At 32.9% G+C, this 12,713-nt stretch overlaps 1 protein-coding gene across 2 annotated transcripts; it reads right to left on the reverse strand.

Moving 5' to 3' along the window:
• Positions 1-272: 272 nt before the first annotated feature.
• Positions 273-12,133, reverse strand: LOC128222731 (RAB6-interacting golgin-like). Of its 2 annotated transcripts, none has more exons than XM_052931830.1 (8): positions 12,084-12,133; positions 11,684-11,775; positions 10,850-10,951; positions 10,567-10,643; positions 8,831-8,932; positions 6,997-7,137; positions 5,095-5,317; positions 273-4,367 (listed from the first exon to the last, which is right to left on the reverse strand). In XM_052931830.1, exons 2-8 carry the CDS (start codon positions 11,690-11,692, stop codon positions 3,729-3,731), a joined length of 1,293 nt encoding a protein of 430 aa, XP_052787790.1. In that variant the 5' UTR covers positions 11,693-11,775; positions 12,084-12,133; the 3' UTR covers positions 273-3,728. The 2 variants fall into 2 exon arrangements, with proteins under 2 accessions (XP_052787790.1, XP_052787789.1); XM_052931829.1 differs by having other exon boundaries at positions 12,032-12,116.
• Between the last annotated feature and the right edge of the window lie 580 nt (positions 12,134-12,713).

Genomic DNA, 12,713 nt, shown 5'->3' on the forward strand with positions numbered 1-12,713 from the left:
AAAACATTGAAATAAAGGTGCTACATGTAAGTCTTTTCCGTTTAAAGAACAAAGATATCTATCAATAAGCGTTCAAATGAACTCCACTCTTTTTTTATCAAAACCAAACTCTGATCAGCCAAATCAACAAAAACAACACCAAAGCACCTCTTTGGAAATTAGTACAGTGTTCCTTAATAGATTATCTTACATGGCAAAATCTGTCTGAATGAAATACGTACAAACAAGGGGTACATCATTTGGCAACAAAACACATGTAAAAAACAAACATATAACCTTTATCAACACTTTATTAAGTCCCAGCTGTATACAAACTGTATACAAACTAATAGCACATATAAAATACTGTGAATTACAAAAATAATGTAAGAATACACAAGAATTACATGATCTCACTAATTTTCATGCTATTTTTTCATGAATTTGTGACATTAGGACTTTTAAGTTGAAAACATAAGGATAACAGTATATATTGCAATCACTCATCAGAGAATATTAGAATTTCAGTATGAAACATTTTTTTCAGTATTATCAAAATCTAACAGTAACATTACAGCCACATCTTGTTTCTTCAACCTAATGAATATATTCATCTGTAGGATTTTTGTGCCACCTTCGGTGTGCAGGAATGTGGTCACATATATCTTCATTTAAAAGTGCTATTAAATTAAAAATATTCAAAAATGAATTACTAAAACACTAAATATAAATTCAGTTATTGTAACTTGTATTTAAGTTTATTTGAATTGAAATTGAATGTAAAATAACCTATTATGCCACTTTTAAAGGAAAAAGAACCTTATTTGTGATAACTGTTAAATGACAAACCATAACTTATTTAACATTCTAAACTCAGAGTGTTCAAACATTTCCCAAGAACCTTATTTGTGATAACTGTTAAATGACAAACCATAACTTATTTAACATTCTAAACTCAGAGTGTTCAAACATTTCCCAAGAACCTTATTTGTGTTAACTGTTAAATGACAAACCATAACTTATTTAACATTCTAAACTCAGAGTGTTCAAACATTTCCCAAGAACCTTATTTGTGTTAACTGTTAAATGACAAACCATAACTTATTTAACATTCTAAACTCAGAGTGTTCAAACATTTCCCAAGAACCTTATTTGTGATAACTGTTAAATGACAAACCATAACTTATATTTAACATTCTAAACTCAGAGTGTTCAAACATTTCCCATTCTCATTTTTCAGAGATTTGATAATGATAAGTCTGTGGTACGCATAGTATCATCATGATGGTGAATGAGAAGCTTCATTTCCTAAACATAATTAAATTCTGAAATCACCGAACACTTTAATAAAAAGAAGTTTAATTTAATGTTGTGCAGATAAATTACAAAATTTGATTCTAAAAATTTAAATCATTTAGCAAATCTTTTTATGATTACTTATTTACATAAAATATAAAGGTTCGAATAAATATAAATTATGTCCTAAACAGCACATGATGTATATACAGGAATAGTATGGTAAATCTCTAAGAGTTCAGAATCATGTAATAACCTGCATTTCCAGTGAAATAAAAAAACAATGTTATCAACTGAATATTTAAACTCTTTTTAGTCTTCAAAAATAGACATAATTACATAAATTGTTATAATTAAATTTGTATTAAATACATACTGGTATTAAAGGGACCCCTTTTTCCATGGAAATGGAGGTATTTCTTGAATACTAGTATCTCGAGAAATACTGAATATTTTCAAATGAAATTTCACATTGAAAAGTTATGCTCCTGATCTAAAAAGTCATTAACCAGTGCATAATTATGTCCATTTAGGAACTTGCATAGTTGAATTATTAAATCACAGATTGATGGAATAAGCTTCTTTTATGCATAGTAATTATGACAATATTTAAAAATATTTCTACATTTATATGTAAATGTTGTTTATTAACACAAAACATGAATTTACATAATTCTGGGAACAGTATTCCTTAAAACAACAGATTGTCCAGTGTACATCAGTCTGGTTTGTGGTGACTAAGCCGCACAAATGGGTTTTCTTCGGACATTCTGGTTTCACCCACAACACAAGAGCACATTCTCACGCAACAGCATACCAACACAAGTGACATAGCAAAAGTTAATATAAAATTCTATGCAATCAATGACAAATAAATCAAGTTTAAATGAAAACATCAGGACGGATCATACTGCAATTTCTAGCAATGCATAGACAAAACAACAAACATGTACATGTATGCAGATTTGGATATCATTATATGTTTTAAATACAGTGAAGATCAATTATTGTACATGAGTCACCTTAAACAACTTTCAATATTTGATCACATTTTAAAGTAGAATTTACATAAATTGGTTATGTCACCTCGGGAGTGCCAACCATTATTGAAGCAACAGATTTTTTGAGTGCCATAGGCAATGCAGATTTGCCCGAATGTCTAAAAACTTCTTAAGCTTAACAAGTAGCTCATTCCAATTAGCCAAAATACATACTTAAATAAGATTTTGATAAATGAAAAATGGTTTATTTTAACTATCATATAGATAATTCCTATCTAAGTTATAAACCTCGTACAAAAATAAATATTACACAAATTATACAAGAACAAAAATAGTGAGGTTAGCTTAATCCTTTAATAAGAGACTTCAGATCTTTTGAGTCATTGGGACCATATTTCTCATAAAAGGATGAAAGTAAAACATTAAAAAAATCATAGTTATTATTATTTGCTAAGTCAAACCAACATTGCTTGGTCAAGGGATACAGTCAAATCAGGGTTCTGATGGCATGGTGTAACAAAGTTAATTTGGTGAGGTTTTGCCAATATCATTGGATGTAACCCTAGAAAAAATAATGAGATGACCTTCTTGTTTATAAAAGCAATATATAAGCCCCATTTCAAATGTCATTTTGGATAAAATTGGATAAGAAATGTTCCAGTATGAGAGGACAGTCCAAGTGAATTTGGTCAAATTTTGACGATTCATGGGCCATAACTCCACAGTTGATGTTGCAAACTGGCTTGAACAAACTCCATCAAGATATTGTGCCCATAAACATTGCAACCCAAATTGGTGAAGATTGGATAAGTCATGCTTAAGAAAGAGAGTGGATAATGTGAAATTGGTATAAACATTCGACAAATAAAGGGTCTTAACATCTGAGATATATATATCAGTATCAGTTGAGATATGATCTTACATTAACATTGTAGCCTAGTTTGGTAAAGATTTGATAAGAAACTCTCATAAGAAAAGTTAAGGGAGTTGACACAGTGAATTTGGTTAGAATTTATAAATTAAAGGGTAATCTTGCTGATGAGTGAGCTCAGTAATAAACAGAGTGACTAGGTTTGGTAAAGGTTGAATTTCAGAATTTCGAAATCTAAAGAGGGTAAATGAAAGTGTGATGGCTCAGACACAGTTTGACCACATGAGAACGCAGACAATCCAGACAACATGATCCCTGGATGTCTGCAATGCTACATAGGTGACATAAAAAGCATAATAACAAAAATGTATTTTCTAACGTACAAAAAAAAATCCAAGAATAATGTACATTAATTTCATTGAATATTATATTAAGTACACAGTGTAATACATATGTCAAAAGCAAAATGTATTGAATTGCTCATATTCAAACCATGTATCTATATAGATAAACAACCCACAAATATATTATCATTTAATATTATGTTGTAAGTCATATTACATAGACTACTCATGCATGTATTATCTTAGATCCCCAGTAAAGTCCCAAGCAGTTTTTGTATGTACAGCAGTCGGAGTACTGTCCACTTGTAGTGTACTGTTATGTGACTGCAGACATATACCACTATCATTTTGGCTTGATGCATTATCACCAATAGTTTTGACATCATCTACCGGTAACTTATTTTCTGTTTTCCCCGACTCCGGAGGTTCAGCTATCACCTTTCCAGTGGATTTTACATTTGAGACTGCTGTGTTCATAGAACCAGCTGTCACAGTATGAGATTCCATGCTTTTGGTAGATTTACATGTACTTTCTGAACCACTAGTACCAGAATTTAACTCAGTGTTTGCATTTTCAGTAAGTTTGTTTTTCAGAGATGAGCTCTGTTTATCTCCTATCTCAGATTGATTGACCAATGAAATATCTTCCGCTTCTGATTTGATTCCAGTGTTAACCTCTGCACCCTGATTGTTTCTTGTCTCACATTTTCCTGAACTTGCACTGGCTTCATTCGATGCATCTCCTTCCTTATTGCTTAACAAATGTTCAGGGGGATTTCCACTTCCACCATCTCCAGATTGACTAGAAATTCTTGGTCTTTCCTTAAGTGTTAAATGCTGCTTACTGGTCGATGGGGAGAGAAGTATGTCTGTTGGCTGAAATGTATAAACTACAATTTGAAACTATAATTTAAAAATCTGAATTATTATTTTTTACGCAAGAGTGACAGTCAATGCTTTTCCATTTTGTTTGCTAAAAAATTGGCTTAAATAAAAAAAAAAGCATTTGGTCACTGCAGCCATGAACTTAGTAATTGAAATTATTCATGAGTGCTTTGGCAACAACCGGATAATTTCAATCCCAAGGGAAGTTGGTGACATAACCGTTTTGTATCACTTTGCCAAGGACAACATTAAATAACTGGCGTGCAGTATAAGTATATAGCGTTGAATTTTATCTGCATGCTAGTAAATGAATTTAAATTTAAATTCAACCTTCGTGTTGCTGTTCCGATATGGGGTTTAATGAATAGACAGAAACAGCATTCACAAACATAGTACAAGTCAGATTTATGGCATTTACTATACATATGCTTTTGTCATTGTCAAAATCTGTAAAAAGTTACTTGTTCATTTACAAATATTTTAAATGATTTCTGTAGTTTTTCTATGACTAAAGGCAACTAACTATGACAACATCAAGACAAGAAAATTTAGAATAAGGCAAAAAAAGTATTCTACGCAGCATGGTGAGAGCATATTGCCTGAAAATGAAATATTTAACAATAAAACAAAAAAATCTTTGAATACCACATTCAAGTTTATGACAAAACCTCAACATTCTTTTAAATTTGAAAACAGACAACCTAAAAATCAGTATAACCTGAAATGATGTAAAGGGAGGTAATTCAGGAAGTGAAACCTCCTGCTCTTCAGCCTCCATTTCCAGGTTTTTCATGAGCTCAGCAAGTTTCCGCGCCTTGCGAACTTCATTCTGGTGGATAATGGTGTACAGATGTTCGGTAAGTTGCTCCTTCAATTCCAGTGTATTATGTAATTCCATCTTGGCAGTAACATATTCAGCCTCTGCTTTCTCAAATCTTTTCCTGAAAGAATTCAGTCACAAGATTTCATTAGTTTATACTTATTTACTTTAGCTCAATTGAAAAGACAACAGTTAGCTGATATAAATCAAACTCAAGTATGTTTCCCAGGAACAAACCAGTAATGTATACTATACTTTTTGAGTGGCAATTACCCTAGTGGGGAACTAACCCACAACCTTTGACACAGGCGCATAGGAGCTGGGGCTGCGGGGGCCGTGCCCGCGGCCCCAATATTCTGGCTAGTAATGGCAATGGGGCCTCGAATATTTGATACCGATTTTCTTTATAATCGTATTTTAAATAAAGCTACAGGCATAAAGATCAATACCAGTTTGACACAATATCGAATAAACAGGTCACCATGTCATAATGAAACCTGTGACTCAGCTAATTGGCATAGGAATGGCATGAAAACAGTTGGCGGATTATTAGACGGGTAAGTGGAAGAAGAGGCAATAAGACAATAACATTTTGTATCGTTTTAAAAACTGTAGATGATAATGCTAATTGCAATTACTCATTAAAATAGAATTGTTATTAAATAGCCAGCAATATGTATTATTTCAAACTCGTCACATTAAAGTTTGACTTTAAAGTGGAAGTTCCAAATTTGTCCAAAAGTTTTAAATTCTAAAAGAGATCTTTTGGCACTAAAAAACTTAACACGGGGCATTAAACTCGCAATGGTTCCAAAGTCACTATGAAGAGGTAAACTGTGCTAATTTCTTATTTAACATACATTGTGAGACTGGTCAAATATGAATACTTAAAAGTAAATAAATACTGGTGTTTATAATAATTTATGATTGCACAATAATTAACATGTCGCTGTTGCTCATAATATTATTTTAACCAGAAAAAAGTTAAGATAAAAACATGAAAATAAAACCTGAACTCACTGAAAATCGAGTCTTTCAATGCTTAAAATTAAAAAAAAATCTTGACATGAGGGGACACCCCTCCCCAACCCACCCTTTCCGCGGCCCCAATGTCAATTTTTTCCTACGCGCCTGTGACACCTATACCACTCTCACATGGATAAAGGATTCGATAATATAAAGCAAATCATAGAATGTTCCTAAAAAAAAATTATATAAAAAACAAAAAAGGACAAAAAAGAACACCTAAGCCTTTGATTAGGCTAGTCACTTCCCCCATTTTGCAGGAGGCTTTAAACAACATAAAGTCTGATTAAGTGATACATATAGCATAAATTCTATATTTATTGTTAGTGTTGAAATGTGTACCAAAGTTTCCGTGGTTTAAAAGTTGGCCAACATAATAGTTGTTGCTAAATGACAACGACAGTGTGTTTGCTACCACAGATAACACCAAGGCTTTGACAATACCACAGCAAGCCTGTTCTCCAATAAAAAAATACCAGTATGCTAAAAGAGTCATAAAACAAGAAACTGAAATAAAAATACACAGTGATGTGATGAAAATTAAATTGTTCCTTACTGAAGTATTTTGACCACAAGCTAATCACTGCTTTTTAAAAATTGTGATTTTAACAACTAATAACTATATAACAAATTGACAATTGTTTTTTATTCAGGTTTATTATCAAAAGTTGTACTGTTCATTCAAGTATTGACTAGTTTCTCTATATGTCAGAATAGGTCATTTTATTTTCATTATCAATGATGGACGATTATTATTGCCTTTATTGTACTTACTGTGCATCCATGAAGACGCGACTAGCATCCTCTATACGTCCTCGTATGACCTGGACATCGGCAGTCAACAAGTGGTCCAATTTCGACAACTCTCGTTGAATATGCTCTAACTTGTGAGTTTCTTTTTTGGCAGCCTTTTGCCTGAAAAATAAATTTAACTTTCACAAACTGACTGAGATAAAGGCCTCATTAAATTATAGCTCATTTGGTGCAGACCTATGCCTGAAAGATTGATATTTAAGTTGACAAACTGCATGAATTTACGATAACAGCAAGTATTTACTTTATCTTAAAAAAAGTTTGTTTAACTACACCTATAAACTATTCCTTTCTGGTACTAAGTATGGACTTGGCAAGTGTTACATTACCAAAATCATTGTCAGAACAGATCAAAGCCGAAATCCAAATGTGAACCAACTGGAAAGATATTGTCTGCAATAATATCAAAATCACTAATTTGAAGAAATACATGATATTGGCAATGAATAACCGTAGTGTTGTTTTGATTCAGGCAAAAATAGTATCTCATATCGTAGAGTATTTAAAGCTTTTCCAAGTTCAATGTTTAGTTTGTGGTTTTAACATCTTAATTTAGCAATTGTAATGTTATTTTTTAATGGAACTGTCAAATGTAGAAATATGTTTTTCCTGTATCTACACACTAGGGTTCAAAGATTAAATGATAATCAAGTGTTTTTTCAAGTAGACAGTTTGTGACTAAAGTCAGCAAAAATCAATTTTAATTCATGAAATTTATTTAGCTAATAATTGCAAAATATTTTTTTTCATGAAAATCTCTATATACATAATGACATTCTAAATGGAAATTTTATGAATTTACTAAGCAAAAACATCATGCAAACAATGGGCTAGAAGTGTTGTCCTAGTGTGCCGAATGATTCAAAATGTCATTTTTATAAAACATTTAAAAAACTTTGGTAACATTTCTTCCATTCTTACAAGAATTAGTTTTTTTATTAAAAAATTTAATGATTTATGACAAAAGCCTCTTTGATTATTTCCAACAATCAATTGTTGTTTTCATCTGTTTCTACCAGGGTAGCCCTGAAGTTGTTTGATATGGCCCATAAAACTGATGTTACTTGTACAATGTTCGATGTTTTTATGTTGATATGATCTATAGTACCCAGGCAATAAACATAATTCTTATTTTGGGGTGAAATACTGTATACTTTAAATACTAACGCAGTCATCGAAATTACACTTTTGGATGAACAAGCCTGAATTCTTATATTATTGCTTAGCATCAATTTTTTTAACAAGCCCTGCTATATAAAATTCAGAATTTGAGCAAGCCCGGAAGACATTTTACCAGTGCAGGGCTTGTGGCCTTGTGCTAATTTGGACCAATGCTAACGTAAAATTATGTGCATAATCCACAAATGTACCTTTATCCACATGCTAACTTAAATGAATGTAGCTTTTATACCAGTTATGCTAAGATTCGGTCAAAGAGTTGTATCTAAATTATTTTTGCTGCCATTCCAATTATATCCAAAAAAAAATAATTAAATGATATGCATAATCTCCTAATGGCCCTTTATGCACATACCCAGTTTCATTTCATCTTCTGATGGACAGCAAGACCGAGGGTTAACCTGTAGTTGCGTAACATTGTGCTAACGAGAGCGATAATATTAAGTAAAATAACTTTCTTTTAAATTGTTTAAAAAAATAATGTTAAAATAAAATTTAAATTTAATTTAAACTAATTTTTTTTTACAAAGATTGTGAAACTGGTAGTGGACTAATTTTGAATAAAAATATATAAAATATTTAAGCTAATATGATATAATTCACAATTTGTACCTACCTCTCCGTTATAGTCTTAGCAAGCAATGCTTTCTTCTGTTTATTTGCCTCTTCTATCCGCTTTTGTTGATCACGGAACTTTTCTAGGGAGACTAGACCTCGACTGTGAATTGAAGATATGTTACATGACAAAATGCAAAACTTCCACTTTTTTTTTTGGGGGGGGGGGGGGGGCCCTTATCAACAATTCTATTTTGTTCATACTTTTCATTCAAATTATATTTGTATTTAAGATATGTTTTGAAATAAATTGTTCTACATGATATCTCACACTAAGTATTTTAAATAGGAATTAAAATTTTAACTAATTTGGTACTTGACACTAGCTTTTTTACTGTCAGAATAATTTTATCTTACAAAAGGTTGTTGTATGCTTGTTGATAATATGGCTTGATAGTGTGGAAAGCTGTGGTTGAATCTTCATCAATTTTATTAAAGGTATAGTGTTTTTGTTGTAATTCTTACTGGATGTCGTCTAAGTATGCATTTTAATTAAAGACAGACATAAAACAATCAAAAGAATCTGATGTTTTAAATTAGTCAAGGGATTACACTTCCACTACATGTAGAGCAAGAAATGGCATTGGCTCATGACTAGAGCAGGTGACAGGGACTACACTTCCACTACATGTAGAGCAAGAAATGGCATTGGCTCATGACTAGAGCAGGTGACAGGGACTACACTTCCACTACATGTAGAGCGAGAAATGGCATTGGCTCATGACTAGAGAAGGTGACAGGGACTACACTTCCACTACATGTAGAGCAAGAAATGGCATTGGCTCATGACTAGAGAAGGTGACAGGGACTACACTTCCACTACATGTAGAGCAAGAAATGGCAATGGCTCATGACTAGAGAAGGTGACAGGGACTACACTTCCACTACATGTAGAGCAAGAAATGGCATTGGCTCATGACTAGAGCAGGTGACAGGGACTACACTTCCACTACATGTAGAGCAAGAAATGGCATTGGCTCATGACTAGAGCAGGTGACAGGGACTACACTTCCACTACATGTAAAGCGAGAAATGGCATTGGCTCATGACTAGAGCAGGTGACAGGGACTACACTTCCACTACATGTAAAGCGAGAAATGGCATTGGCTCATGACTAGAGCAGGTGACAGGGACTACACTTCCACTACATGTAGAGCAAGAAATGGCATTGGCTCATGACTAGAGAAGGTGACAGGGACTACACTTCCACTACATGTAGAGCAAGAAATGGCATTGGCTCATGACTAGAGCAGGTGACAGGGACTACACTTCCACTACATGTAAAGCGAGAAATGGCATTGGCTCATGACTAGAGCAGGTGACAGGGACTACACTTCCACTACATGTAGAGCAAGAAATGGCATTGGCTAATGACTACAGCAGGTGACAGGGACTACACTTCTACTACATGTAGAGCAAGAAATGGCATTGGCTCATGACTAGAGAAGGTGACACAGGAAGGTCGTTTTAGCTATTTTGTTTTGGAAAAGGCATGTGATAAAAATAATCTGACACTAGTCATCACACAATATACAATTTTATTCCACTCATCCAGAAATTATGTTATGTCGTGACATATCCTATATATTTTGCGACATGTTTCTATCATGAAGGTTTTGGTTTCACAAATTTTGCAAAGCTTAAAATAATTGACGTGATTAATAAATCATTGAAAAGCAAATTTTAATTGAACTTTTTGCTGATAATAAGTTATATAGTCTATCGATCACCACTAACCTAAATGCTTCCTGGTCATCAAGATCTATGACCTCATCCGCAGTTTCCACATTTTCTTTCCCTTCCTTCTCTTTATCCTAAAAAATATATAGATTTTTTTTTGGTTAAAAATGACTTCAAAGCATAAACTAAGAAAAATAGGGGTGAGTTGCTTTATGGTTCATAATCGAGCGCTTTACAATGGATTCTATGCAATGCCTCCCTATTTTGATTCAGATTCATAATAAACAATGCACCAATTTCATCCATGCCAATATTAAGAGTTTAAGACAAATATTTATACCTGAAGGTTTTGTTTTGAATCAGAGATGCTGGCAGTCTGAGGCTGCTGTAGATTTGCTTTTGGTGTAGCCAGTGTTTCTTCACTAAGATGTCTCTGGTCATCCTGAAATATGTTATAACTGTCATATTAACTATTTGGAGAATATTCATTATTTCTGATCATAACTTTTAAACTGACTAGCATTCCTAGGGAAAAAAGGGTAACAATTCCTTGGGAACATAGTTTTCTAACAAAAAAAGTTATTTCATGGGACACAAAATTAAATATATCTGTCAAGATAATATGAACAAAATAAAATAAAATAGATTATTTTTAACAATTTTGAAGTTTATAGAATCAAGAAACTAAATGAATGTCATGATTGGGTATCAAAGACTGGCCAGACCGGACCAACAGAAATTTCTGTAGCAGTCTGGAAAGATTTTCCCGCCAAATTTCCTACACTGAAGATAATTAATAACACCTTGTAAATGTTGTTTTCTTTAATATATTGACAGGCTTACAATGGCTTTGATATTTACAAAAATGCTGATTAGTAGGATGCCAATTAAAAAAATGCTGATTAGTGGTCTTTTGTACCATGCTGGTAACTTAGCAACGATCTAGTCCGAAGTGTGAAGTTTACAAATACTATTGAAATTATAAATGCACTTCACAAAACAATACATATTTTCATATTTTTATTCCAGATCAGCCTGTCTTTTATACTTTCTTATTGAGTTGATCCGGAATCCATTATTACGGTCCAGCCAGTCTTTTATATGCCACCAATATCATTGCAAATCACCCTTGCAATTATTAGTCTCATTTCACATGCAATCAAATTCAACATACCTTTGCCATTTGTCTATCAGCATTAACAAGTTTTCTGGAATTGTTTTGTGAAGATACGTTTTCTCTGTTTGGTAATTCCTTGATAGCTCTACCTAAAAAGTAAAAATGTAACATTCAATTAACCACACAGAGGGAAGGGTGGTATTATTTATAAAATATAGTCCTTTGAAACCAAAATATACGATCAATAAAGCATATTGTATATATACTTAATAAAATGTCCGAAATATCTTTATCCGAAATTTAAAAAATCATGTAAACACAGTCTGATATTTAGCTGTAAAGACGAAACATTCTATATAAACAATATAATAACATATAAGCACAAATTTGTAGTAGTATTCAGACCAGTGTTTTGTGCATTTGTACTTCTGGATGCCAAACGCTTCATTTTTCTTACTTCGTCTTCCGAAAACCCAGCCCAGTCGGCCATTTTGACACGTTTGGGTAACAAAAAAACGTAACGGAATTATACATTTAAAGCACGCAATGGAAAAAAACAACGTTGTCATATATATGTATACATGTTATATTTACTTACATTTATCTTCGCAATCCAGGTAAAGCTGCTATAAATAATTTTCCATTTAGATTCCAAGGTAAAATCAAGTACATTTGTTCGTCACAGTTTTAGCAGCCTTAATAATGTAACAACGGCAGGACACGATGGGTTTGTTTCCTCAGTGAGAGGTGTGCATCTTACCCATAGACCACTAACACACCCGAATAAATACTCACTTTTACATATGCAGCATGAACGTATTGCTATATGTGTTAGTTTGGTTCCATCCATTTTCCAACGCCCTAGCTACTTACAATTCAGTACACGGCTGGACCCAGGAACGTTAAAGACAAAATGCTTACTATGTATTATTGTGTGGCAAGACCTATGTGACTCTGGACATTTTAGCACGACACTAATCCAATCGAACCTGAAAAAATACCCACAGAGCCACTACTTTAGCATTGTTCAAGTATACTTTTTATGTCAATACCCGAGAAACAATATGAAATCCTGCACTCTTAAATG

This window comes from Mya arenaria, chromosome 17 (genome assembly GCF_026914265.1).
Source record: "Mya arenaria isolate MELC-2E11 chromosome 17, ASM2691426v1".
Lineage (NCBI taxonomy): Eukaryota > Metazoa > Mollusca > Bivalvia > Myida > Myidae > Mya > Mya arenaria.

Excerpts from the sequence above, each read along its gene's own strand:
- LOC128222731 (XM_052931829.1), bottom strand. The coding sequence starts at position 12,116 with ATGGCCGACTGGGCTGGGTTTTCGGAAGACGAAGTAAGAAAAATGAAG. Across the intron at positions 10,952-11,683 it reads CTGATAGACAAATGGCAAAG|GATGACCAGAGACATCTTAG; the intron begins GTATGTTGAATT and ends AACATATTTCAG. Across the intron at positions 5,318-6,996 it reads CGCGTCTTCATGGATGCACA|GAAAAGATTTGAGAAAGCAG; the intron begins GTAAGTACAATA and ends GAATTCTTTCAG.